We start from the raw sequence: 25,735 nt of genomic DNA on the forward strand, positions 1-25,735 counted from the left end.
TGCGGTGAGGGTGCCAAGCTCATCACATGATTTCGGGGGCACAGCGCTGGCGGAGGCATATAAAGGGGTGCCCATATCGGGTTTTCCTCCTTTCTCCTTGCTTCCTCCCTCATCACCACTTCTTCCCTCGTTGGACTTTGCAAGAACAATCGTCAAGTGCTCGTTTCGTCATCGCAGCTCACACTTCAGCCATGGACTACACTCCGCGGCCCTTGGCTCCACCCCTGGTGCCTTCTCCCCGCTCTCCTCCTCCCCAAGAGCACGGTAGCACTCCCATCGATGTTCCTGGCCTGAAGTCAGTGGTCATCATGTACAGGCCCTCGCTGGAGGCACTCACCTACGTAAGCCTGTCGCACTTTGAATGACCTAGGATCATACTAATATCATTCACTAGATCATGCGTGGCGCCAAGATGATTCGACAGGATATCGGACTACAGCAGGTTGATTTCAGTGACATCAATAAATTCATGCTAGAAGTTTCGGTTGCCAGTAAGTCTCCAGAGGATCTTTCAAAGTCTGCGTGGGCTAAATCTTTGCAGCTATGGACACATTCAAGCGTTCAGAGCGTGCGCGTTCAGGGGTTACCTATGGCCTCGGTCCTGAGAATCCCTTAAGGATGCTGAATGGTGATATCGCAATCGCCATGAGAGAGCAGCGCGAGCTCAGGGAGCTTCTCAAACATTTCTTCACTCATGGTCCTGCGGTGCAGGGCGAGCCTGAGAATGTGCCCGGTCTTGCCGGATCGCTCAGCGACTCGCACTCTTCAAGCAGCAGCAACATCGCGGCCGAAGAGAATACAGTATGTAAACCTGGCCACGAGCAAAGCGCAGCGCTAACAAACGCCAGTTCCCATCCGCCCGTGACCAGGGACTAGCGGCCAGGAATGAAGACCTACGAGCCCAGGTCCAGTGCCTGACCGAGGCGAGCGAGCGTCTGGCCGCTGGGTGTGAGCGAACCACCACCGACAACGAAGATGTGGTCATGTCGAAGGACAACTTGTAGGTGAGCGCCTCGTCCTGCCCGCATGCGTTGGGTGCGTGTCTGACCCACCTGCAGGAGTTGGTCGCCGAAGATCATCCTCCAGTCACCCAGCTCCGCGCCTTGCAGAGTGAGAGGGAGAACATCTACTAAACACGTGCGCGCGACACGGACTGCGTGATGGTGCGATAGTGGCTCTATGGGTAGGCTCACATCTGCCGTCGATCCGACGTTGCTAACTTCGCGCAGATTCACGACTGCCGCTTTCGTCAAGCTAATCTACACCAGACCAGCCCTTTGGTGACTGCGCTCAGGGTTTGAGCTTTAGGTGACCAGGCCTTTTGGCCACCGACCCTCAGGCAATGGCGCGGTCGATGATCAAGCTGTTGACGTCGATGACGGCTGGGGGTACGGCTTTACGATTTCCTTTTTAACTCTCCTCTCTGTCTACCCCTCCATCTTGTCTACGCATGGAAACAATGTGCCATTGTCTTGTACTGCAGGTAGATAGTGCTGCTGCTCTCGGCATAGTCATGGAGCGGGAATGACAGAGATGACTCTCCGAATGTGTCCCGTGTCGTGCTCTGCCCAGATATGTCGTGACGCATGCCAAACTGAAGTATCTGCTGTCTCGTGCCTCACGTGTACTACACCCCAAAGCCCGTCAATCGAGTTGCTGCCTGATGCACATGATGCCCTCGGCCACGGAAGCCCCCCCACACTCGCGAACCCCGGCATCCCAAGCCCTGCAGCCGACCAGGAAGTCCACCCCAATCTTTCGAGGTACTGGATGCGTTTTACAATTTGGGAGGGAACTTTCTCGATACGTAAGTAGCTCAGTAGGATCGCGAAGAATCTGGCTGGCTAACCACCATGGAAGCGCGAACAACTACCAAAACGAGGAACCAGAGATCTGGATTGACGAATGGATGAAGGCTCGTGGTAATCGAGAGCAGCTTGTGTATCCAGGCACCTCAAGACCTAACCTTTCTGCATAATTATCTGACTTTTACCACGTAGGGTTGCTACAAAGTACACAACTGGTTTCCGCAATGCGCATCGCGACAAGGAGCCTCTACAGTCGAACTACGTTAGCAACTCTATGAAGAGCATGCAAACTTTGGTCCAACACAGGCTTGAGAAACTCCAAACCGACTACATAGATCTCCTGTACGTTCACTGGTGGGACTTCACCACTTCCGTGGAGGAGGTCATGCATGGCCTCAACAACCTTATCAATTCTGGTAAAGTGCTGTATCTTGGAGTTTCTGACACTCCTGCTTGGCTTGTGGTGAAAGCAAACGACTACGCTAAGGCCCACGGCCTACGACCATTTTCTGTGTATCAGGGCAAGCGGGACGCTGGGTTCAGAGGCATGGAGAGGGTGATCATACCAATTTGCCGTGATCAAGGCATGGCTATCTGTCCATGGGCGCCTGTTGGGCAAGGCAAGTTCAAGTCATCAGATGCACGAAAGTCAGGCGAGAAGGGCAGTACGCGACTTGTCAGAGAACGACATCAAGATTTCCGATGCACTCGAGTCAATTGCCAAGAAGAAGAACACCAGTCTCCATGCAATCGTGAGTTGGTCTTGTTTGCTGTTCTTCGGCTGCATGCTGAATTATTCCCGCAGACGCTTGCATGCGTTATGCACAAGACACCCTAAGTCCATCCAATCGTCGGTCAGCGGGCCGTCAAACACTTGAAATCCAACATTGATGCGCTGGGTGTATCACTGACCAAGGAGGACATGAGAAACATCGATGAAGCAGCACCTTTTGATATCGGCTTTCCGATGAACTTCGTCTTTCAAGAGTACGACTCAACTGTCCACATCTTCTGACGTCATGTTAACGAGAGCCAGGGCGCTTATTGACGCACCGCCTCTTCCTGCGCCGGCCAGACCGCACACTAGGAATGCTGTGGCTTTATTTTACCATATCAACCACTCCGCTGCCCACTGCACTTTGGCACTGGGGACTGGTCAACGTGGACGGAGCTAGGGCGGCTGTGGTACACAAGCCAAACTTGGAATAGAGGCCGTCAGGAGCTTGCGGCCTCCGTTCTCATTGAAGAGCATACCTTAGCTAGCTTTGCCATTATTCCGGTCGGTACTTCTGGAAAGCTTCTAGATAATAATCTCGAGTTCAATAAGATCACAGATAGCTAGTAACCTGATCCAGTAAAAGTTCCACTTTACGTCGCAGCAACTGATATATATTTTTGCAGATCTCTGAAAATGTAACTCACTTCGGCTCTTGGAGCACCTAAAGTCCGCTCGAGATCAAAGTGCACGGGCAAGAGTGGTAGCGTCACGTCAGCCAAGCGTAGCTGAGATTGACCAATTAAAACAATAGGCCTGCGCTAGCTACCTATGAGCGAGAGCGAGAGCGAGAGCGAACTAGGCGAGAAACGACAATAAGGTAATGTACGCAACCGAACCTAAGCTAAGCTGATATCTATGTCGCCGTCAATGCTGCTCCTGTTTCTTAGCTAATACTGTTGTCTGATTGTTAGTGTTTCGTTGCGTTATTTTGATGACTTTGACTTGCCTGTTGGGAGGTCAGCGGCTTGCATGATAGAACCCACTCCGGGCCGCTTGGCAGTAAACTACCAGTTGGTGAGTCCAACTAAGTTCTTTTCGCACAGCGATCAGGCGGCGGTTAGGCGGCGATTAGGCCGGCGATTGGCAGCAGAAGCTGACGGAGTTTTGACGTCGGCTAACCCCGCTTACATGCGAAGTGTTCTTCCACCCAGCTTTACAACGTATTTATGCACCTTAAGGGCACTTTTCAAAAGTACCTACAGCGGACATCCATCTACTTGTTCCTCAATCAGTTGCGCCGCAACGCATATCTAGCAGCAATGTCTTTCCCTCCCTACACGAAAACCTTCCACACAGCCTCCTACCCTGGTATCGACCCTTCTCGTCCCGATCTCTCCACCGCAGGAAAAGTCGTCCTTATTACAGGTGGTGGCTCTGGTATTGGAATCCGCATAGCCCATGCGTTTGCAACTTCTGGATGCACGAAGATCGCTATCGTTGGACGGACTGTTGCCAGCCTCCAAAAGACCAAGCGAGAGATTGAGGAAGCCCATGCTAGCGTAACGGTGCACATAGAGACTGCTGATATCGCTGATTCAAACGCGGTGGACAAAGCATTCAAGGGTGCTTCAGACGCCTTGGGCAAGATTCACATAGTTATTGGCAACGCAGGTTACCTACCTGACATGAAGCCTATTGCGCAAGCGGATACTGAGGAATGGTTCAAGGGGATGACAATCAACGTCAAAGGTACTTTGAACCTTGCTAAAGCTTTCCTTCACCATGCCGCCGAGAGCCCAACCTTCGTGCATGTGTCAACTGGTGGTTGTCACATTGACCCCATGCCTGCAAACAGTGCATATGCAGTAAGCAAATTGGCCGCCGCTAGGTTGATGGAATACTTGGCTTTCGAAAACCCGCAGCTCCGGGTTCATAACATTCACCCGGGTGTCGTAAAGACAGACATGTACAGCAAGAGCTCTGAGGGGGGTATGGATTTCCAATTTGACGATAGTAAGTTGCCTGATTCACTACCACCCTTGAGACCTGAGGCCATGCAACGTGCTGATACGCAAGACAGTCGAACTGCCCGCTTCTTTTGCGGTTTGGATTGTTAGCCCCGAGGCAGAATTTCTGAAGGGCAAGTTCGTTTGGTCGAACTGGGACATCGAAGAGCTGAAGGCCAAGAAAGAGCACTTGCAATCCTCGAATGACCTCACGCTCGGTCTCCAGGGGTGGCCTTAGATGTCGTTCGATCCGCTCCAATAACATAATCAACCCTTAACAATCCTTCACATCATCCACCTTGGTGACACGGCTATGGCGAATGCTTGCATGGCAGGGAATTGACAGGTTGGAGTGCTCACACAGGCGGCAGCTGACGGAGATGGTTTGTTCACGGTGTGGCAATAGCAGGAGGCAAACGAACGATGCGCAGACCAAAGTTTTAGGTTCAGATCGCGACAGCTACGTCATTGTCGGAGGCATTCCCAGTGGTGGAAGCAGGGCGATGGCGGCCGTGGAAGTGTGGTATTGCCGTTGATGTTGACGGACTAATGCCTACCTGACAACTCTAAGGAAGACACAGCGACAGCCAGCAAACAACTGCTACGGGTATTCCTAGTCGTGCTGAACGACAGCCAGCAGACCCAGTCGAGAGCTGCAGGCTGACCACGCCGTCGATCCGCCCACCAAGACTCCTCGGCCCATGACGTGAACGGCACCGCGACTAGAGACCGCCGTGACCAGCGCCGCGCCCCGGTCCCTCAACAGAGGCCCAACTGCCCGCGCGCTGAGACTGCAGAGCCATGTCAATGCTGCGCCGACTATGGGTCGCTGGCCGCACCGTCGCCGGCCACGCCGCACCATTGCCTGCCATGTCATAGGCAGCCTCCCGCTGCTGCCATCTCTGCTGAGCGCGCCTGCACCCGCGAGCGCTGGTGTGCTCAGCGTCGATTTCGCAGAGGAAACCGCGACCAACGTGGTGCAAATGGGGAGTGGTCGACGATAGACATCTCTCTCGGTGTCAACCAATCAGAGAGCGCGTACCAGACACCATCGGCACGCGTCTCAATTGTCACGCGACATGCCTCATCGCAAACTCGTTGAGCTGCTCTCTCCATAATAACACACAGTCCTCGCACACGGTGTGACCGTGAGGAAGCCTGACAGGCGGCCTGCGAGAGAAGGCGCGCAGTTTGTGCAGGGCGGGCTTAGTTGTCTCCACGGCGAACGTTGATACGTGCGACTGCAGTACATACGTCTGCGAAGCGGCGTTGCATGTCACTCTTCATCTGCTTCACCACGGCGTCGAGGAGCACAAAGCCCGAGTCGCTGTGACGGGCCAATGTGGACCTGCTCGCCTCGTAGCAGGCGCTCTTGTGCATCCGCTCAAACACCGTGCTGGAAGCGAACAGTGTCGTGCAGGTCCGAGTCACCATTTGCGCCGCACCGAGAGTAAAATGTACAACTTACCGGGCCCGTCTGGGGGTAGCTGTCCGGGAACAGACTTGAGGCGATCATCGGCGCTGCGACATTGATCACTCGCGCGGAGACGACCAAGTTGAACCGACGACTCACCATCGACAACCGTTCTCCCAGCTGCGTTCGCAATCTGCTCCCCAGCTCTGACGTCAGCGACAGAGACGCTGTGGAAGAAGTCGCGATCTGGCTGCGCTGGGTTCTTCGCGGGTGGGCCCTTTGCTTCGCCGCGCCGTCGGCTGAATGAGGTGGAGTCTCGCAACGGCGCATGGCAAAAAGTGGAAACTGGCGGCTTACGTGTTGACGTGTTCGGCAAGGACAACTACGAAGACATCCGCTGCTGGCATTGCAGCTGCCCGCTCCGCGTGGTCTCCCCAAGACAGCCGTCTACATTTCCACCGAGGCCGTCCAGTCCACCACCCGCCTAGCCCAGCTGCTAGCCGCCCGCCTCGCCTCTGAGGGCCTTGCGCCCGAAGCGTCCCTGTTGCATGCCTTTCGCTAGGCCGAGCCCTGGCCATCCAGACCCCAAACCTTTAGTCGTAGGAACACATCCTCCGCTACCAGCTTCCCGTCGCCATCTAGAAGCAAAGCAGACTTGGTTGTTTTGACTCAGTCGCCGCCAACTTCTGCGCCGAGTTCGATAACAAGGGCTCCGGCAATGGCGCCGCGTCCATCCAGCTCGTGCAGCTGGGCGCACTGCTGCGCGACCCGTCACCATGACACTGCGCCCTACGCTCGCCTTTGTACTCTTATTGCTTTAAAGTCCGCGCGATTTGAGCCTGCCCCGGTACTCGGCGCGCCAGGGCCGCTCTCTGGCGTTCCCGAGCCTGACACTAGCTCGCTGCAGGACCGTCCGAGCAGCTAGGCGGCCGTGAACAAGGGCGTCGTCTACACCATGACAAGTGCGACGCTCTCTCTTGGCGCGGGCAACGCCATCTACGACTTCATCTCGAGATCGCGCCTTACGCCGCGCAAACAAATACTGCAGTCCTTGCGCGATAATACGGCACGACCGATATGCATCACGAGACAGAGGCCCGCTGCCGCTGACTCCTTCGTCCTGCGCTTGTTTCAATTTGCGACGCCGGGAAGAAAACAACGAGTTGTTCTCGGACCATTTGCAACTCTGGGGTGTGTAGCAACGTCCGTGCTGGACCAGCTACAATCCTGGGCTCGTGTAACGACATCATCGACAGCTACAACTCTGGGCTGGTGCGACAACATGTCAACATCTATCGATCAGCTAAAACCCTGGGCTTGTGCAAAATCTGTTGACCGGCTACAACTCTGGGCTGGTGCAACGACGTCTATGTCAGACTGGCTACAATGCTGGGCTAGAGTGACGACATCTATTGACTGCTACAATCCTGGGCTGGTGTGTCAATGCCCATCTCGGCCCAGATATCCTTGACGAAGAAGTCAACCCGCAGCATCCACGATGCCTTGGCGTGAGTTTCGTTGCAAACATCGTCCGATCTCATCGCTTCACTTACAAACTTCCGTCCATAGTTAGAAGGTCGGAGCATCTGGCCAGAACTTGTGACCTGCAGTCCTCGGCAGAAGCTGCGAAGGAGGATCGCGCCGACTCTACTTTCGGCTCCGATCTCCCAGAAGGGTGATGCTTGTGTGGTGACGCTGCGGGCCTGGCGACCTTCGAGTAGCCATCGAACGCATGAGAGCTGGGAAGCGATGCCAATGCCTGTGATGAACAACACGACTATACTGACTTGAGACCCAGCAGTTTTCCAAACGGACCTTCGATCATTGGCCATGCTGTAGCATGGTAGAATCACGATGATGCATTCCCGGCGTTGCGCGAGCTGATTGCCAGGTTCAAAGCCCCTAGCTACGAAGTCGGTTGGTCGTTACCGTCTGCAGACATCAATTTCGAGAGTGGGGCAATGCATAGCGGACAGCAACTACCAGACAAAACCCTCGTTCATCACACCTACTTCATGTCAGCGATCTCAGGCCATCATCTTCCACACCCATGCAACGGTAAATCTGTAGCCGTTTCACGATCTCGTGAATCTCAACGTATTCACTCTTCTTCTAGAAGTAAGAAATGATCCCGGTATACCCGACAACACAGCCGAGGTTGTAGCTATCGGTGAGGAAAGCTGATGCAATGTGGGTGGGTTATGAAGACAGTGACAGTGAGTTAATGTATAGGGCGGGGTGCTAATAAGGCCTGATGGCATCGTTGCTTGGCGCGGTACATTGGCTTCGGTCAAGCCAACTGGTTGGATGCGGCTTCTGGACACTTTGCTCAAGGCCAGTGCACAGGGATATGAATAGCCAAACAGTGGACCGATTCGACAGCCCCGAAAAAGAGTAGGATACCTAGCTGAGCAGCTTGAGCCACTTTGTACGATTTCCTAAGCTTCGCGTTTGGGGGTTTCTTGTAGATGTCGGTGACGTGCTTGGAGGGTGATGTGCAAGCCACGTCACGATGGGGTGTTTAAGACAGCTTTGTGAAGTCCTTTCTCGCCTTCCCCACTTCCACCATCATCTCCTGCCTGCCATTGACGGAAGCTTGAATCACTGACATATCACTTCCAATCCAACGGACGAGTATTAGCATGTCAGTGTTCGAATCGTCCCCTGTCTGCCGCTAAACATAATTCTTTCCGGGATAGCGGCGTGCGCTGAACGCCGTCCTGCGTTCACCGGTGGCGCTAAGCCACTCTGATCCTAGAAGCTGACCAATCAGGACATGCGCGGCGACGCTATTCGAGAAAGGTCCCCAGACGGTATGCAGGTCCCCATTGTCATCCCCACATGTTAGGCTTGAAGTGGTAGCCTGCACGATAATCAGGCACCCCAGAATCCACAAGAGTGGGACATTCTATTTCTGGACGAAATCATACCATCGTCACGTCCAAGAAGTGGCAAGCCATATATAATACTCTCAATGCCTCCAAATAAAGCCCTACCTTTTGCCACATTAAAGATACAGGACACATCACACAGATTGAATAGCATGAAGCTCTCACCCGCACTTGCCCTTCTCGGTTCTGCCGCTGCACTTGCCGCACCCAATACATTACGCAGGCAGTCACCTACCGACGGCGTCGAGAACGGCTCTTTTGAATCCGGTACCACAGGCTGGACACTTACTGGCCCAGCGAGTATTGTCTCTAATGAGGACGCCAACCAATGGCGCTTCAGCGCACCCGAAGGCACCCACTTTGCGTTAGTGAGCTCTCTCCTTCGTGATCACGTGATACTAACGAACTTGCAGCATTCTCAGCTGGTCCAACAGTAACAACACCGGGAGTTCAATCGCAACGCCCGTCTCAGGCTTTTCGCACGTCGCACCTCAGTCGTTGAGCTTTGACTGGAGATATCTCGTCAGCTCGACCGGACGCGGACCACCTTCCATTCAATGCACGCTCCAAACGAGCTTATACAGTGGTATGACGGTGCAGAGCTGGACGAGGCGTGCAGCCGCCGGTGGATCGGGTTCTGTGCAGGAGACGTTCACCACTGGATCCTCTGGAGGCACTGTTACGATTGCCTTCGAGTGCGCTGGTAACGCGGCGAGCGCGGAGGTAAATGCTGGGGTGGCGATTGACAATGTGAAATGGGCTGGTACATTAGCTTGAAGAAGTGGCCGCAGTGTTGTGTGGCGCAGTGTGAGGTATGGTTATGACCAAGCGTATAATCAGACTAGTCTGCGAAGCCCCGAATCCAGCAATGCTTAGATAGCATTACCACGATACTCCGATCCATGATAGCCTCAATCGAAATAACATAGCTAGATTATCAAGATTCCTCTCAGACCCTAACACTTCTCAATATCGATAACCTGCCATTTCACAGTGGGCCTCTCGGCGTGGGACACTTCTCCATGTAGACAAGTGCGGATGTTCACCTCCTTGGTGGCTCCTCGGCCAAGATCAACAAGAGACGCCTTATGATATAGTCGCTGACACTAGATATCTCCTCAGTCTGGTCCTCGCTCATTCAGTCAGGCTCCATGGTCGAATTGCAGAGGGTGTACGTGCGATAGCTACGGCAAGTTGAGAACATTATTCCTCTACTAAAGAATCTATGGGTAACTATGCCAGCCACTATAGCTAGTTAGCAATGTAGTAGCGCGGCCTAAGACGAGGTATTGAGCTGTGCGGCCGCGAAATCTAATACTTTCAAGACATGTTAAGCGTTCAAGGCGGTTCGCTCGCTCAGCATCAATAGAGCTTGTCCGAGAATGAGACCGAGCTTCGCTTCGCTTATTAAGTTTGGTTTGGTCACCCACTCGTTGGCGATTTATAATGGATGCGGTGAGATTTTGACTCCGAATTGGTTGTATCTGAATGGTTTGTCGTCCCATTTGTCCTTCATCTTGTCTACCAGATTGATCATCTGTCTAGTTGCTCCATGATCTGCTCGCCATCAGGCTGATCCCTGATATTCAAAACCAGTCCTAGATCATGTGGGATGCACTTGTCCTTCAATTGGTGATAGAGTTCCAGAGGGGATCTGTTGTGGTCTACAACTATGAGGTCGTGAACAAGCCAATGCGGATCGATGAGCGATATATGCAATCCCTGACAATATATGTAATCCCTGACATCGGTGCATCTTTTTTAGACGAAAAACAACTGGGATGACCGAGCTGCTAAACGTAGTGATACACGTTTGGGATTGTCGCTGTCTTAAAATGTCCCGCAGCCACTCAGTGCTTCTGTAGGACTCACAGTCCTGGCGAAAACACATGCACTCAATTGTTGGCCTGATACAGTCTCTGGTCCGCACCAAATGTCAACCTCACGTCCCAGCACGAATTCTTGGATGATCCAGACCCGCGTCCAGTACTCCGCGCTGCAGAAGATCCCTTGAAGTCTTCTATGGATCTTCAATTCTCGGCTATCACTTGCTGGTTGATGCGGACACGTTAGTCCCAGTTTCCGTACGGCGATTAGTACTCTGCAAGATCTGTGCCCAGCCATGTAGCAACCATTGCTGCTTTAGGATACATCTGTCCCATCATCGACACTTGATGGCTTCGTTCCGGCATTGATGCAAGGTGCATTAATACAGTCAGGTCCCTGCTCAACTGATTCCTGAGCCTGGTGAAGGAAATCCCAAAGATTCTGGCGTATTGTGAACAGTTGATCGCCTACGATAATGTCTCGTACAGACGCTGCATCTGCACACACATAAAACAATGCGATAAATGGTGATACAACGTCGACTGATACCACGCACATGTCGATAGAGATTTCCATTGTTTTCCTCCTCATGCGCGTGGCGATACTCGGTGTGATGCTGCTGATAAGTCGTATGTTCTGGCTGTTCACAACGTTCAAAGGGTGAGCGGCATACAGCCCACCACCGTGCTCTTTTAAATCAGTATTTTGTCGCTCAAACTTTGTTAGAGATAGATCGTCGGAACAGATATTGTGCAGAGTCTGAAAAGCACGAAGTGTGATTGCGCAGGGAGTGGCTGCGTGGAGAGTGGACGAGTAAATAGCGACTGCCTACTTCGTTCAATATGATGCCAGCAACCGGATAGAAACCTGGAAGATTGTCGTCATGCAGAGGACTCAGGCTTCTTAAGTAGTATTGATGTGTTCCATAAGAGTAGATCGTGTATAGTAGCCGGAAGGCTGAGCGTGCGTGGGAGAGATCATTTAAGCTAAGCCAGTCAGTACGTCTTGATATAGCCACAACGAAGCTCACATACTGTTTCTTTTGACTCAAAGATGGTGATTTTGGAGAACGGGCAACTATGTATTAGCGTTGGCAGCATTGGAGTGTATTGAAATGCCACCCGGGTTCTCCCACCTCTTTACGTGCCAGATGCATCGAACGCCACCAACCACACAGAATTACGACAACAATAAGTGTGACTGGGCTTCATTGGCTGCAAACATCGCCGCCCAGAGTACAAGTCAATCCCTTCTGGTTTGATTATAGATTATGAATCTCCCAGCCGAAGTGCTAGCAACCTCGTGGCCGCGAGAGATTTCAAGGACGTCCAGTACCAACATAGAGAACTCCGAAATAGGAAAAAAGTCCTTCAAAGCTTAGCTCACACTACGGTGTATGTTTGACTTGCTATCACATATGTAGCACAGGTGTAATTAAGCTGTACTCTACCACGAGGAGAATCTTTTCGGGACCTTCCAGGTCAACTAAGGTACATATGGCGTAGATACGGTCTCGTACATCCACGAATCTTCTGAGTTGCACAAAAAGAATCCTGACTACGTCATGAAGACTTTCCAGTACATCATACTGAGTTTGCTCGGCTTCACATGATCGAACGCCCCTCTTGCATTCCCATGACTCTGATAGAGATCATGGTTCCACAGCATTCGTGGACAAAGCTCTTGAACTCTAACACTCGCTCGCCTGTGCGCCCCACTGAACCCCACTTCCCACGTGATACTATACTCTTGCACGGTCAAAACTCAACGCCAGTACTTGCGCCTAGCCAGGCAACGATATTAGTGGCTTGGGAGTGAAATCGACCCGTGAAAGCGACTTAGTGGCTTCGATCAGTGATAGAAGATTGAACGCTGCACAGAGCGTCCATCTGTAAGTATACTATGATATGGACTGGCCACAAACGATTGATCGAGTCCCAAAGATTAGCTCAGATGCTAATCAGATGCTCAAATATGGCTGGAGTCACAGTATCTTCAGATTGGCCCAGACATAGGGCAATGACTTACATTGCGGAGTATATTGAAAGATATGGCGCTGAGCTCAGCCTCGATATCAAGAGCAGGCTTACTGATTTTGTCGGAGACAATCTGAAGCGTCGCACATTATCGGTGTAGCTCAGACTGACAGTGCATGACATTGCTGGCTTATTCATTTGTCCGTGTTGAACAGCAGTCTCGACTGGCCCTATTGGAGCTACACACCTGTGCGTACAAAGCCAACCGCGGCTGAGAGGGAAAGCTTCTGACACACCCAATCCAATTGTAAATCGAAGCGCCAGAAGCTTACAGAACGCTCGCAGTGTGGTCAGCTGACTTTTTCATCTCTCCTGTTTCTTCTAATTCCTTGTCCTAGTATTTCTTGTTACCTACCGGCTCGTATCTGTTTAGTATGCGTCAACTCTTCTGTGGTCTTGTTGCGCTCGCAGCCATAGCCTTGATCCGTACAGAGCCTCAAAGCAGGGGTTGTACACTATTGCCATCGGCTGCTACTGCCAAATCAAACCCCCAGCTTTTCAGCAACCTCTTCTCCGTCCTCACGGCTAGCAGGCGCTTTCCGCGGTTGCTCATCCAAGGTGGGAGTCCGCCGACGGAGGCCGCGATGCCAAACGTACTTGACTGAAGCTTTGATGTCGCTCAATCTGCTAGCGGCGCGCTGAGTAGAGCCATCATGGCAGTACTTCGTCTCGGCAAAGCCTGCCTCAACCAGCCACTGCCGTTGCTATACCATCAAAAGGTTCCCCGTAGTTAACCTCAGAATCAGCGTAATACTGACCATTTTCTGGCCTCGCAGCATCAACAAGCTACAGTACGCATTGAACCCACTGTATCCTCCCTAATAACTGCAGTAAGCAAGCGGCGCATCCGTTAACAGTGCATGGCAGAAGGGGACCCTCCCACCTAGGCTTTGCGATCAGTCTTGACTCTATTGTATCCTGTCCACTACCAGCATTGCACACGCGACCGCAGTAGATGATCGCGAACTCGCCTCGCTGACGGCAACAGATGAACGCTCAGCAACCTGCAGAGTCGCCCACCTTTGCTGCCAGCGGTCGCTTGAAATACACAAGGATGATGCGCTTGGGCCATAGACTAGTTACGTGCGACTGAGAGAGATGGGCAGAAAAGTATGTGGGTGTCCTGCGGAGTGGTCGTGCGTGTCATGCAGTTGCCGGCGGGAGGCGAGTCGTGATGCGATGGCGGCTGGGTGGAAGCAAGATCATCGAGGGACGAGGGATAAGAGTGGCTGCGGAGAGAACTGCTGGGATAACGTAGGCACAGAGAGTCGAAGACAAACGCGCCTAGCGCCGAGCAGCACGACGAACTCCTTCCCTACCACACGTACACACGCACGGTAGAACACGTAAAGCGCAGCCCTAGGTATGTGCACTGTATGCGTGCTCTATGACTTTCCTCTCGCGCTTCGTCGATAGCAACTTGGTCATCCAGGCGTGGAATCTGATGGTGTGCTGACTGCGTGGTGTTTGGATTGGCGAAGAGCGGCGCCATGTTGAAGATACATGCTTGTCGCCGTGCTAAACTCATTTTCGGGTGATCGTGCGAAGAGGTAAAAGCCCTGTTCCCTACTGGTGGCACATCATTTAATTTCAACCTCAGTCGTGACCGTTATCTTCATCGCGGCGCTGGGTGACGTTCCATCCCTACGCGTGCTGGCAATGTTGGCAAGGGGTTCGAACCGATTGTCCCCGTGATTGCGCGTGACATCTTCAATTATCTCCCCAGAAGTTAGATTGTCCCGCGGACATAAACTCTCCTCACTACTAAGTCGGGTCGTTGTGGAGTAGGGATTCGGGGCCCTTGTTGGCTTAGGCTTGGACCCCACAGTATACACCTGCAGCTCTCTATCCCCTGCCCTTTTGGTTTCGGACGGCCGATATGCCTTTCGTGATGCGTCCGACGACGCGTATGAGATGTACTTGCCGACGACAATTCGCCAGAATGGCCGTAGTGCAGGAAATGATCCCGCGATGATGAGTACGTTGTTCTCAGTCCTTCCCACGTCAGTCGAAGACGCGCAATATTGACAGCCTGGACTTACAGATACCAGATTGTAATCTCTGACCATGAATAGGTCATGTCTGCAACATTTGAAATGCTGCCCATCGCTACGATCTTCATAACGGTAGCAAATGTTCCACTGTGGCTGTGAGTAACTATGCCGCTACTAGCTTTCTGGTGCCTTACAGAATACTACCTCCCATCAAGATAACTAGATTTCTCTTGTCCTTCCACGGGATGTTCAGACTTCGAATGATGAAGTACGGCATGATAGCGCAGAACACGTCCATTATGGCATTGTACACTAGGGAGATTAGCATATCAGTATATTGAAAGGCACTCGACTATACCTGAAACCGACTTTCCGACAAAATCTAATATAGCCGGTTGCAGACAGGTGCCTTCCATCTGAGGTCTCCATGACTTTTGCACAGGCGAGCAAAAGAATATCATAACTGAGCATGACAGAATGGAGCCTATCAGAAGGATCACTAGTGGCACGTATGCGATACACTTTTGCGATACACTTGCTGTGTGTCCTCGAATCTGGACTATTCAGCTGAGAGGAACGTGCTATACACCGGACCTTGCGCTTACCCTCATCAATGCGATGATGATGGATGTTTTTGTGAAGAATGCGCTAACAATGGAGAAGCACGGCGCCAGTAGCACGTACATTGTAGCTGCAGCTTGGTCTTCTGGATCATCAATGTTCCATACATGTTGCCCGAGGCCATGCGCAGTGCCGGCCGTGACGAGTGACGTGCAGACCAAAGCAAATGTCTGACACCACCATTAGCTGATTTCTGTGATTTGAGGTTGTCAAGTAAAAAGTCAAGCTCACCAGACCAGTAACCATGCACCAGTCGTCCCAGCCCAGGTCTGCTGTCACGACGCGTGTGCGTGTATATGATCGCGCCACCACGAAGAGCGTTGAGATCGTGACAAGAGTCCATCCGACGACATTGAGGACTTTTCGATAATCATTCATGCTGAGTCGATGAGTGCAGAAACGTGGTGAAAATGTAGTCAAGCATCACCTACGTGAGATTCCACGGGACAAGGCATCATCCCAATACTGAACATGTCGAAACCCGCACGACTGGATTGATTGAATTATGCCGCGTCTCATCAAAAGAAAACGCTGCAGCCCATGGCATACGCAGACCTATCGTACAGCGCTTTTCTCCTTTCCGCGAATCCTACAGGAGCATCCTTCGATATCCCCTCTCATGATTTGGACTGTGCCGCAATCCTGTGCGGCGCTACGCTAGACTACGCGCACTCATCCCGTTGCCGCACGCTCTCTGACTGGGCAAGTTGGTTGACGCGCCCCACATAACTGCTCGCTAGTCGCTGTACAGTACGCTAACGCCAACATGGCTGTTGCTCCGCGGTCGACAACTGAAAGAAAAAGCAGTCCGGACAGTGTCTTCCACATTGACCTTGATCCCCCGTTCGTGATCATCACGTACCCTAATTGTGTTACGGCGCCAAATTCCAACCACTCGTGCCTCTTCCATCGTTTGCAAAGATCAGGTTAGATCCACGCACTGACCACAGCTTGCCCCACTCAGCCTCGGTCATTGAGGCTTCGGATGAGATGGCGACACGGGAGGGTCAGATTGAGCCCCGCGATCACGTCGCGCCAAAGGTCAAGATAAAGGCTGGCTAGCCCCACATCTAAATAGCATTACCTCGTTGTAGTTTGCTTCGACCAGATCACCATTGCAATGTTGTCACCAACAATCCTTTTCCTAATCAGTTTGCTCGCGATTTTGTATGTTTGGATTCGTAGACAACGAGTTTCAAAGCTGCCTCCTGGACCGCCGCGTCTGCCTCTCATTGGTAATCTGCACCAGGCCCCCAAGGAGGCCGTGTGGATCACATATCAGAAATGGGTTGAGCAGTATGGTCCTCTCGTGTACCTTAATTTTGGCGGTACGAATGTGCTTCTCATTGGAGACCATGATGTGGCCAAGGATCTACTCGACAAGAAGGCTAATATTTACAGCAGTCGGCCACGCATGGTAAGCCACAATTCTCTCAGGTCGGCCAGATCTAACACGAGGCTAACGTACACAGGTTATGGGACAAGAATTGACGTGCAAGAGTATGCACATCATGTTCAAGCCATTTAACGAAGACTTCCTGCTCCACCAGCGACTCGAAGCTCCACTGCTTAGTCCACGTGCTTCAGCTTGCTACACAGCAGTTCAAGATCTAGAAAGCAAGCAACTTGTCAACAATTTGCTTCACTCAAATAATTTTCCTAGAGAGTTCGAACGCTTTTCAGCAAGCATCGTATACTCAATCACGTTTGGAATGCGCATCATCACTGGCGAGGAATGGCAGCTCCAGACAAGTCACGAATGCCTCAAGAACTTTACTATTGCTGGCCAAGTTGGTGCATGGATCGTTGATCTATTTCCAGTTCTTAATAATCTGCCAGCACCGTTGACACCATGGAAGAAGACTGCAGAAACGTGGTTCAAATCTTGGACAAATCTTCACATGACAAACATGCAGGATGCTTTGGGGCGCGAGGGATGGAACTGGGCCAAAGAGATCAACAAGTCGAAAGAGGCGACCACTCTAACTGCGACAGAGATAGCATGGGATCTCGGTATTCTTTGTGATGCGGGAGTCGAGACGACGCAAGTGCAATTGCAGATCTTCATCCTCGCATGCGTCGCTTATCCGGAGTGGATTGCCACAGCGCAAAAAGAGCTCGATGAGGTGGTTGGCGCAGATCGCCTTCCCACATTCGAGGACTTAAGCAACCTGCCCTATCTCCAGGCCGTGGTGGAGGAGAACTTCAGATGGCGCCACATTGTTCCTGCGGGAATCCCGCATGCAACCACTCAGGACGACTACCACAAAGGTTACCTCATACCGAAGGGCTCGGTCGTGGTTCCCGTATTCTCAGCAATGCGTCATAACGCTGCTCTTGACTCGCCAGAGGTATTCCGGCCGGAGCGCTGGATCGGCAAATCTCAGCCCAGCAATTTCGGATATGGTCGACGAGTCTGCCCTGGAAGGTTTATCGCACGGAACTCCTTAGCGATAGCAATGGCGAGACTTCTGTGGGCTTTCAACATACGTTCGAAAGATAGCATGAAAATGAAGGTGTCGGAAGACATATTTACCACTGGGTTTGTGTCTGGGCCAAGACCATTCGTCGCGATTTTTGAACCGAGATCTATGGAGCACAAGAGGGTTGTTGTGGAAGCGTTTGAGGCAGCTGATAAGGATATAGTAACTCTCTTAAATAGTGTTAGGGAGAAGCAGGTCCAAGCCGGTCTTACTCCCAGCGCCTGAGAAATAGATGCTAGAATAAGATGTTCTACATACTTAGCTATATTACACAAGAGAAAATGAAATACGCTTCTTAATTTTGTCATCTAAACAAAACACTATGTAATTAAGTCCTTGACCTCTAGATATTATATGTTCCATCCTCGCCCCATAGTGGAACATACGACCCAAACAAATCCAGCATATTTGTCCCCAGCAACGCTTCACTGTCGCTCCTTGGATCCCACCCAAAAGGGAAAGACTGCAAGTCAGGAAACGGCCCAAAAGCAGGTAGAGAATCCGAGACAATCGTGTTCAGCAACCGCACATCTGGCGGTACCGTACCCTGCGAACACGCTGCGACGCCTGTCGCAGCCGCGGTCGCAGCCGTGGTTCTGGTCGTGGATGTGTTTGTGGTAGTGGTCGTGATTGTGGCTGTGATGCCCTCGCTTGTCCTCTCTCGCACGTAGGCACGTGCTATCTGCGTCAGCTCCGAGGTGATTGACCCTGGGAGAGTTCCTTGTGATGCGTACTCCAAACTGCTGAAATGGCCGCTACCGACATCGAGGATGGCGAGGTTGGCGGCTGTCTCTGGGTGATTGGGGTTGTCGATAACGAGGTCGAAGAGCACGAGAAACGCGGCGAGAGGAGTGCCGACGAGGATCCTGTATGGAATTAGAGTGAATTACGTGAGAAAGAGGTGTGTCAAATTACCATAGAGGTGTGTAGGGCTGGACATCGATGTGTTTTGTGAGCTCGAGAATGGTGCGAGCAGTACGCATTATGGCTGATGCCACGGCGGAGCTCACGCTGGGGTCTTGTTTTAGTTGGAGAGCAGTGCGGTCAAGATGCAGGGCGGTGCTGTAGTAGAGATAGTGGAGTTTGATAGTTATGTCCATGGCCGTTTGAGATGCTTGGATTGCGTGAGGCCGTATCGGCTGCCCAGGCCGGATCTCGATAGGTAATGTCATCGTCCATACATCCAACTCAGACTTGAGGCTCTGAACAGTGGCGATGTAGTACGCGGCTGGTCTATCTCGTACACTAACGGAGAATAGCGAGGCATATATGCGGCTAAGTAATCGTGATATCCGAACCGAGGCCAGAGTCCAGTCGAACGAAACACTGCTCCATTGAAGGAGATGTGACGGGACCGCGCTGCTAATGTCGGAGTCCATGATTGTTGAACTCCGACCGATACTGAAGGACATGTGTTTTTCGAGGAAGTACAAGACCCAGAATGTGCGGTTTCTAGGGTCGTCGCCAGGAGCTGTCGACCGATTATACCCCAATGTCTGTGCCTTTCTGGCTCCCTCTGAAACCATTGTGTACTCTATCTGTAGACAAGAAACGTTCAGAGCGAATATTGCCATAGCGGTCAGAGCCTGGACTGTGTTTAGAGTTGTTCGGGTTATGAGCAGATCGGGAAAGAAGGCAAGAGCAGTGGCGAAGAAACGCCAGCTTCCAGTGTTTGCTGGCTGGTAGCTACCACCATCATGGTACTGTGAGCCCAATGCGAGGACTGCGTAGAAGAGCGCCGACCACGACTTGTCGCTGGCGAGCTTTTCGGTCAGCTCAGAACCGAGGGCGATTCTCTCAAAGCTTTGCCTTTCGAGGAAGGGGTGGATTGGGTCGATATGCTTGAAGTAGGCTGTGTGTGTTAGAAGCTTACTTGAATTCGCAAGGTGGATTTTAATTACATTTCACATATTTCTCAATGTAGTCGTATTCCACGCCAAACACTCGGATGCGATCGGAATCCAGCGCAGGAGCCGGCACACGCTCGATTGTTCGCATCCGCTCGCCGATGATCTTGGTCACCCTTGCTCGGACATGAGACACGCGATCATGGCCGAGCTGAACAGCGAGTGCATTCAGACGAGCCTCCGGAAAGAAAGTCAAGCTGTATTCGCTCCCTGTGGAGCTGGTGAGTTCAGCCCAGCACATCGGCAACTTCGGCACCCACCGAAAACACCGAGGTCTTGCAGGCTCGGGCTCTGCGCCGCAACAGCAGCCGTGTTGTCGTCTGCCACGAGAAGCCGGTCGACATAAAGCTCCTGCAGTCCATCATACTTTGACATTTCCAAAAAGGAAAGGGATTCATCGCGAGCCTCGCCGCTGACGTCATTGTCAGCAGTCGGCTCCGAGCCTACACTGGGCACGTGACGCGTCTCCGCCGTATCTCGTCTTCGGGGCAGGTGCCTGATGCTGAAATGGCAGACTTCATTGCGTCGCACGCAGTTAAGGCACTTGGTTGCACTTGCATATGCTGCGTGGTGGTCAGAATCATCAGGTGCGCTCTGGCGGAAGCGCGGCTCACTCACGAATGCCACTGCAGCGGACCTTGCGGGTTTTGCATGCGTCACAAGTCTTCATTAGCTTCTGGCAGCGCTCCATGGTGATTCCAACCGATTTCCCGAGATTTTTTGGGTGTAGAAGAGGGATGGCACTAGATCCTCGGAGCCGAGGTGGACATTGCGCAGACCCACTCTCGCGAACTCGTCGTACGTGGCTACCGAAGCAACATCATTTCAGAATTTGCAGGAGAAATCTGGAAACGCTTTTGTCTGCGAACTTGATTGAGAACATGATTACCATGAATTCATATAAGACCTGCAGACGTCACGGTCGAAGCAGAATGCCAAGTCTTCAGCCTCCTTTTCCCTTAGATCATGGCGACCGACGCCACGTACGAGACGGGTTCAGAGACAACGACTCTTGATGCGAGCCGCCATACTAATCACAATGCCGCCCGAAAGATCGAACCCTTCGACGTGCACGACCCCGACTGGAACTTCGAGAAAATTCTCCCCATCATCATCGACAGAGCGGCACAGGCGGGCAGTGGTCCTGTATCGCCACACGTGACTCTCGCCTGGAAGGATCTCTCCATCTATGGCGATGACCTCGGCACTGTCGTGCTAGAAGACGTGGTGTCGATTGTTCCCAACCTCATCACCAAATTTAGAAGGCTATGGCAGAAGCTGCCGGAGAAGAGGATCTTGTCCGACATCGACGGACTCCTCGCGCCTGGCGAGATGTTGCTATTCCTTGGGCCGCCAAGCAGCGGGTGTACTACGTTGCTGAAAGTTCTCTCTGGAAGACTCGACGGCTATCACAGATGGTGCGGATCCATTAGCTACAGCGGAATTCCCCTAGAGACCATGCGACGAAAGTTTGCCAGCATGCTTACCTTCAATGATGCCGTGGATCATCATTTTCCATACCTCACAGTATCTCAGACGTTGTCGTTTGCTGCAAGTACGAAGACCCCGCAAATGCGCTTTGATGGAGTGTCGCGGCAGCAATATATTGAAGGGTCACGAGACATCTTGATGGCGATATTTGGACTCAAGCATACCGCGAACACGCGTGTGGGCAATGACTTTGTGCGAGGAGTTTCTGGTGGTGAGCGACGTCGAGTATCCATCGCCGAGATGGTACGTATCAAATTTGTCGTGTGTGCTATATGAGCTGACGCCGGAATGAATAGCTTCTGAACAGGTCCTGTGTGACTTGCTGGGACAACCCAACAAAGGTGAGGCCCTGTCGTAGCAATATACCAACAGCTGCTTACCATGGTAGGGTCTGGATAGTTCTTCCTCCCTGGATTTTGCGCAAGCATTGCGCACCGCTACGGACCTCACCAATAATGTAGCAATATCGGCGCTATATCAGCCTGGCGATTCGCTGGCCTGCACCTACGATAAGGTGCTTCTCCTACATCAAGGTCACCAGATCTACTTTGGCGGGTTGGTCGCCGCCAAACAATTCTTCGAGAACATGGGGTTCGTCTGTCGTTCACGACAGACCATTGCCGAATTTCTGCTGTCCGTAACGGACCCCAGTGCTCGCGTGGTGCTAGAGGGGCAAGAAAACCATGTTCCTCGAACTGCTGAAGAATTTCGAGACCAATGGAGACGCAGTTCACAATATCAACAATTAAGACTGGCAATCGAAGAGCACTTCGCAAACGCAGAGGCAGTGCAAGGCCAGGAGATTGAGCGCTTCAAAGGCATGCGCTTGGCTGAGCGAGCACCCGTCACTCGGCTTTACTCGCCGTATACGCTCAATCTTGCACTACAGTTCTCCGTGACTTTCAAACGAGCCTACCACCGCATTCGAGGCGAATACGCGTATTTCCTGGCCGTTACGGGAACTATGTTGATCATACCGCTGGTTATCGGTTCCATGTTCTATCAGATTGATCCTGGAACGAGTGGGTTTTTCTCAAAAGGTGGTGTAATCTTCTTCATCGTCCTCTTCAACATCATCGTCAATTTCGCCGAGATTCTGGCACAGTTCTCCCAACGACCAATAATTGAGAAACATCATACGTACAGCATGTACCATCCATATGTCGACGCGCTCGCCAACATGGCCTCGCAATTTCCGATCAAGATCTTCAACATTCTGGTATTCACAGTCATTGTCTATTTTATGGCGGGACTGAAAAGGGAAGCCGGTCCGTTCTTCATCTTTGTCGTCTTCACCTTTCTGACCACGGTCACAATGACCGCGTGGTTCCGCGTGGTCGCGGCATTCGCTCGGACTATGGACTCCGCACTGGCTATGGCAGGCCTATCGATGCTCCCTCTTGCCATGTACGGCGGCTATGTCATTCCTCGACCCTCGATGCATCCTTGGTTCAAGTGGATATCATATGTAAACCCCATCTACTACACAATCGAGGCGATGATGGCAGTCGAATTCCACGGAAGAAAGGCACCATGCCAGCAGTTGATTCCATCCGGGCCTGGGTATGAGAATGTCAGTATTGAAAATCAGGTGTGTGCCGCAGTCGGGGCTCGTCCGGGTGCTTCATTTGTGTCTGGAGACGAGTACCTTGCTCTGTCGCTGGACTTCTCGTACGATCATGTGTGGCGCAACCTCGGCATATCGATTGCTTTCTTCCTAGCGTTCACCGCTCTTTATGCTGCTACTACCGAGTTCAAAAAGGCGGGCAGCTCTGCCTCATCCCAGCTGGTCTTCCGAAAAGGTACCACACCGTCTGCAGGGAGGTTGCACGACGTGGAATCTGGAGCTTCTAGCCGGAGCGAAAAGATTGAAAGTAGTGGTGATACCCTTGATGCGGAAAGCGGCCGGGATGTCTTCTCGTGGAAGCATCTCAATTACGACATCAGTATCAAGGGGGAGACCCGTCGCTTGTTGTCCGACGTTGAAGGTTTCGTGGAGCCTGGATCGCTCACGGCACTGATGGGCGCATCTGGTGCAGGCAAAACCACTTTGCTGAACGTTCTCGCGCAGCGTATGGGCGAAGTAGGTATCGTGACGGGGCACCCCAAAATCAATGGCATCGAACTTGACGGATCATTCCAGCAACGTACTGGATATGTGCAGCAACAAGATATACACCTCGCTGAGATGACAGTCAGGGAAGCGTTTCAGTTCTCTGCCTTTCTGCGACAGCCTCGCGAAGTTGCCGACGACGACAAACGCGCTTACGTGGAGAAGATAATCTCAATCCTCGGTCTTGAAGAATACGCAGAAGCGGTGATCGGCGTCCCTGGGAACGGTCTCAGCGCCGAGAAGCGAAAGCGTACCACGATCGGGCTTGAGCTCGTTGCAAGACCATCCCTCCTTATTTTCGTGGATGAGCCTACATCTGGACTTGACTCACAATCGGCATGGTCCATAGTCAAGCTACTCCGGGATCTCGCTGATGCAGGCCAGTCTATCCTGTGCACCATCCACCAGCCATCGTCTACCTTGATCGACCAATTTGATCGTTTGCTGCTACTAGCAAAAGGTGGCAGGACGGTGTACTTTGGAGATTTGGGCAAAGACTCGCAGAAGGTCCTCGACTACTTCACGAGCTACGGTGCCCCACCGTGCCCGGCAGGTGCAAATCCGGCCGAATACGTCTTAGAGCAGATTGGAGCAGGAGCTACAGGTCAGGCGACGCTAGACTGGCCGTCAGTCTGGGCAGCTTCGTCTGAACGCCAAGCTGTCACCGAGCGCATCGACCGTATCCAAGCGCAAAGCAGTCCTAGTCCAGATATGCCGTTAGCCGCTCCCAAGCGCTCGTTCTCGCTGAATTGGTTCCAGCAATACAACCTCGTTCAAAAGCGGCTTTTCGTGCAGCAGTGGCGCTCGGCAGGGTACATCAAGAGCAAACTCGCAATCAACATCCTTGGTGGACTGTTTATTGCCTTCACGTTCTACAAAGAGCCTAGTTCCATACAGGGTCTACAAAACAAGGTCTTCGCAATCTTCATGATGCTGATCATTTGCCTCATACTGATGGTCCTTGTGCAGCCCCGGCTGATCGATCTCCGCAAAATCTATGACGTCCGCGAGAAGCACTCAAACATGTATCACTGGAGCGTCTTCATCGTTTCCAACATAATCGTCGAAATACCCGCCAACATCATCGCGTCAAGTATCGGTTTCATCTGCTGGTATTTTCCAATCGGCTGGTGGCGCGACATCTCTCCCGCACGCGGCATCTCTATGTACGCAGTCTACATTCTCTACCAGATCTACTATACCACTTTCTCGCAAGCCGTCGCCGCCGTATCACCCAACGCCGAAACAGCCGCCATGCTGACCGTCCTGCTCTACACTTTCGTCCTCGCCTTCAGCGGCGTCCTGCAACCCCTCCGCCAGCTTGTCTCGTTCTGGAACTTTGCCTACTACGTCTCGCCATTCACGTGGCTTGTCTCGGCAATGATGTCCATCGGCGTGCACGACGTGCCCGTTCAGTGCACAGCGATGGAGATTAACATCTTCCAGCCGCCCGCCGGCCAGACTTGCCGCGATTATGCGGGCGCATTCGCGAACGCGAGCTTGGCTACGCTACTAAATCCGGAGGCAACACATGATTGTGAATTCTGCCAGGCGTCTTTGGGGGATGTGTACCTGGCTGCGTTGAATATGAGTTATAACCATCGCTGGAGGAACTTTGGGTTCTTGGTTGCATACACAGTGTTCAATGTGGCGATGTTCACATTTGGGTTTTATCTTTACTCTGGACCTGGGTTAAAAAAGACACTTAGGAAGGCGTTAAGGAAGTAAAAACAAGAGTATAGAGCAGTATAGAGGGATAACCAAAACAGGAAATTGTATTTCGCGATCTTGTCTATTCTCGCAACAGTAACGTCTAGCCTGAGAAGACACGGTGTTTCCTGGATCCAGGCACTAGCCTCCAAAGGAAGTTCAGACTGAGAGATAGGTGCTACCTGAAGCGGACTTTGTATGGCGAGTCGCAACGAAGGGCTTTCTTATGCGTGATATGCCCTTTGGTATTGCACAACCTTGCTTCTATGCTCAACGGAATTGCTCGCCATGTACTTATGTCCACTGTCGTCTTGTCGCCCCGCGCCCACTAGCTGCTGAATTGATCTTGGTCCACGCGACCACTGCCACCGAGATACCTTAGCTCTGTGTCGTGCATCTAGCGACATGCTGGCCGTCTCTGATACCTGGCAGCAATCCGTTGCACCCTACATACGGTCACGTACTTGATTCGAGCGCACCTGATGCAGTTGTGTTAGTGACCCCTCTATACGACTGGCTTTGTTTGTGCAGGAATAACAAACTAGAAAGGTTGATGGACGCTGTTCTGTCTACTTTGCGTCTTCGTCTCACACCTACCCATCGTCTGCGCAGCATGGAAGATAGCCGTTGCGAATGTACGTACTACTTTCCTATCACACGTTCCACTTCCTCTTCCTCGCCCTCCCCTGCTACTGGTCGCCCGCCAAATCAACGTT

At 52.2% G+C, this 25,735-nt stretch overlaps 9 protein-coding genes across 9 annotated transcripts; 6 read left to right on the top strand and 3 right to left on the bottom strand.

The window, feature by feature from the left end:
- Window positions 1-78: 78 nt before the first annotated feature.
- C7974DRAFT_476158 (uncharacterized protein) lies at window positions 79-1,466 on the top strand. The gene is made up of 6 exons (XM_046146665.1): window positions 79-341; window positions 395-491; window positions 542-801; window positions 849-1,004; window positions 1,059-1,183; window positions 1,230-1,466. The coding sequence occupies exons 1-4, from the start codon at window positions 192-194 to the stop codon at window positions 1,002-1,004; spliced, it is 663 nt and encodes a 220-aa protein (XP_045991739.1). The 5' UTR covers window positions 79-191; the 3' UTR covers window positions 1,059-1,183; window positions 1,230-1,466.
- Window positions 1,460-2,823, top strand: C7974DRAFT_437652 (norsolorinic acid reductase; the record flags this gene model as incomplete). The annotated part of the gene is made up of 5 exons (XM_046145210.1): window positions 1,460-1,483; window positions 1,725-1,807; window positions 1,861-1,941; window positions 2,001-2,473; window positions 2,648-2,823. The coding sequence occupies 5 exons, from the start codon at window positions 1,460-1,462 to the stop codon at window positions 2,821-2,823; spliced, it is 837 nt and encodes a 278-aa protein (XP_045991740.1).
- A 1,022-nt stretch (window positions 2,824-3,845) lies between these two features.
- On the top strand, window positions 3,846-4,770 carry C7974DRAFT_322247 (uncharacterized protein; the record flags this gene model as incomplete). The annotated part of the gene is made up of 2 exons (XM_046138849.1): window positions 3,846-4,539; window positions 4,607-4,770. 2 exons carry the CDS (start codon window positions 3,846-3,848, stop codon window positions 4,768-4,770), a joined length of 858 nt encoding a protein of 285 aa, XP_045991741.1.
- A 484-nt stretch (window positions 4,771-5,254) lies between these two features.
- On the bottom strand, window positions 5,255-6,735 carry C7974DRAFT_476160 (uncharacterized protein; the record flags this gene model as incomplete). Its single annotated transcript, XM_046146666.1, has 6 exons — window positions 6,304-6,735; window positions 6,106-6,245; window positions 6,001-6,034; window positions 5,787-5,880; window positions 5,575-5,702; window positions 5,255-5,447 (listed from the first exon to the last, which is right to left on the bottom strand). Exons 1-6 carry the CDS (start codon window positions 6,522-6,524, stop codon window positions 5,255-5,257), a joined length of 810 nt encoding a protein of 269 aa, XP_045991742.1. The 5' UTR covers window positions 6,525-6,735.
- Window positions 6,736-8,959: 2,224 nt separating this feature from the next.
- C7974DRAFT_476162 (uncharacterized protein) lies at window positions 8,960-9,770 on the top strand. Its single transcript, XM_046146667.1, has 2 exons — window positions 8,960-9,201; window positions 9,251-9,770. The coding sequence occupies exons 1-2, from the start codon at window positions 8,990-8,992 to the stop codon at window positions 9,612-9,614; spliced, it is 576 nt and encodes a 191-aa protein (XP_045991743.1). The 5' UTR covers window positions 8,960-8,989; the 3' UTR covers window positions 9,615-9,770.
- Window positions 9,771-13,182: 3,412 nt separating this feature from the next.
- Window positions 13,183-15,693, bottom strand: C7974DRAFT_476163 (uncharacterized protein; the record flags this gene model as incomplete). Its single annotated transcript, XM_046146668.1, has 11 exons — window positions 13,183-13,404; window positions 13,459-13,518; window positions 13,721-13,823; window positions 14,029-14,266; window positions 14,349-14,695; window positions 14,743-14,841; window positions 14,889-15,006; window positions 15,053-15,248; window positions 15,300-15,342; window positions 15,379-15,485; window positions 15,547-15,693. 11 exons carry the CDS (start codon window positions 15,691-15,693, stop codon window positions 13,183-13,185), a joined length of 1,680 nt encoding a protein of 559 aa, XP_045991744.1.
- Window positions 15,694-16,363: 670 nt separating this feature from the next.
- On the top strand, window positions 16,364-18,023 carry C7974DRAFT_368839 (cytochrome P450; the record flags this gene model as incomplete). Its single annotated transcript, XM_046139914.1, has 2 exons — window positions 16,364-16,732; window positions 16,788-18,023. The coding sequence occupies exons 1-2, from the start codon at window positions 16,436-16,438 to the stop codon at window positions 18,021-18,023; spliced, it is 1,533 nt and encodes a 510-aa protein (XP_045991745.1). The 5' UTR covers window positions 16,364-16,435.
- Window positions 17,960-20,428, bottom strand: C7974DRAFT_345674 (fungal-specific transcription factor domain-containing protein). The gene is made up of 5 exons (XM_046139358.1): window positions 20,324-20,428; window positions 19,966-20,268; window positions 19,700-19,915; window positions 18,714-19,650; window positions 17,960-18,664 (listed from the first exon to the last, which is right to left on the bottom strand). The coding sequence occupies exons 1-5, from the start codon at window positions 20,394-20,396 to the stop codon at window positions 18,142-18,144; spliced, it is 2,052 nt and encodes a 683-aa protein (XP_045991746.1). The 5' UTR covers window positions 20,397-20,428; the 3' UTR covers window positions 17,960-18,141.
- A 111-nt stretch (window positions 20,429-20,539) lies between these two features.
- Window positions 20,540-25,041, top strand: C7974DRAFT_466735 (ABC-2 type transporter-domain-containing protein). Its single transcript, XM_046146337.1, has 4 exons — window positions 20,540-20,851; window positions 20,882-21,439; window positions 21,493-21,537; window positions 21,585-25,041. The coding sequence occupies exons 1-4, from the start codon at window positions 20,672-20,674 to the stop codon at window positions 25,035-25,037; spliced, it is 4,236 nt and encodes a 1,411-aa protein (XP_045991747.1). The 5' UTR covers window positions 20,540-20,671; the 3' UTR covers window positions 25,038-25,041.
- Window positions 25,042-25,735: the final 694 nt, after the last annotated feature.

This window comes from Boeremia exigua (assembly GCF_020726555.1).
Source record: "Boeremia exigua strain MPI-SDFR-AT-0100 chromosome Unknown C7974scaffold_14, whole genome shotgun sequence".
NCBI lineage: Eukaryota > Fungi > Ascomycota > Dothideomycetes > Pleosporales > Didymellaceae > Boeremia > Boeremia exigua.

Bases quoted from the DNA above. Each gene is read 5' to 3' on its own strand.
- C7974DRAFT_476162 (XM_046146667.1), top strand. From the start codon at position 8,990: ATGAAGCTCTCACCCGCACTTGCCCTTCTCGGTTCTGCCGCTGCACTT. The intron at 9,202-9,250 runs GTTAGTGAGCTC...ACGAACTTGCAG, and splicing joins CCCGAAGGCACCCACTTTGC to CATTCTCAGCTGGTCCAACA.
- C7974DRAFT_345674 (XM_046139358.1), bottom strand. From the start codon at position 20,396: ATGGAGCGCTGCCAGAAGCTAATGAAGACTTGTGACGCATGCAAAACC. The intron at 19,916-19,965 runs GTGGGTGCCGAA...CCAGCTCCACAG, and splicing joins GCAAGACCTCGGTGTTTTCG to GGAGCGAATACAGCTTGACT. The intron at 19,651-19,699 runs GTAATTAAAATC...TAACACACACAG, and splicing joins CATTGAGAAATATGTGAAAT to CCTACTTCAAGCATATCGAC.
- C7974DRAFT_476158 (XM_046146665.1), top strand. From the start codon at position 192: ATGGACTACACTCCGCGGCCCTTGGCTCCACCCCTGGTGCCTTCTCCC. The intron at 342-394 runs GTAAGCCTGTCG...ATCATTCACTAG, and splicing joins CGCTGGAGGCACTCACCTAC to ATCATGCGTGGCGCCAAGAT. The intron at 802-848 runs GTATGTAAACCT...AACAAACGCCAG, and splicing joins TCGCGGCCGAAGAGAATACA to TTCCCATCCGCCCGTGACCA.
- C7974DRAFT_466735 (XM_046146337.1), top strand. From the start codon at position 20,672: ATGGCGACCGACGCCACGTACGAGACGGGTTCAGAGACAACGACTCTT. The intron at 20,852-20,881 runs GTATCGCCACAC...CTCGCCTGGAAG, and splicing joins CACAGGCGGGCAGTGGTCCT to GATCTCTCCATCTATGGCGA. The intron at 21,538-21,584 runs GTGAGGCCCTGT...TTACCATGGTAG, and splicing joins GCTGGGACAACCCAACAAAG to GGTCTGGATAGTTCTTCCTC.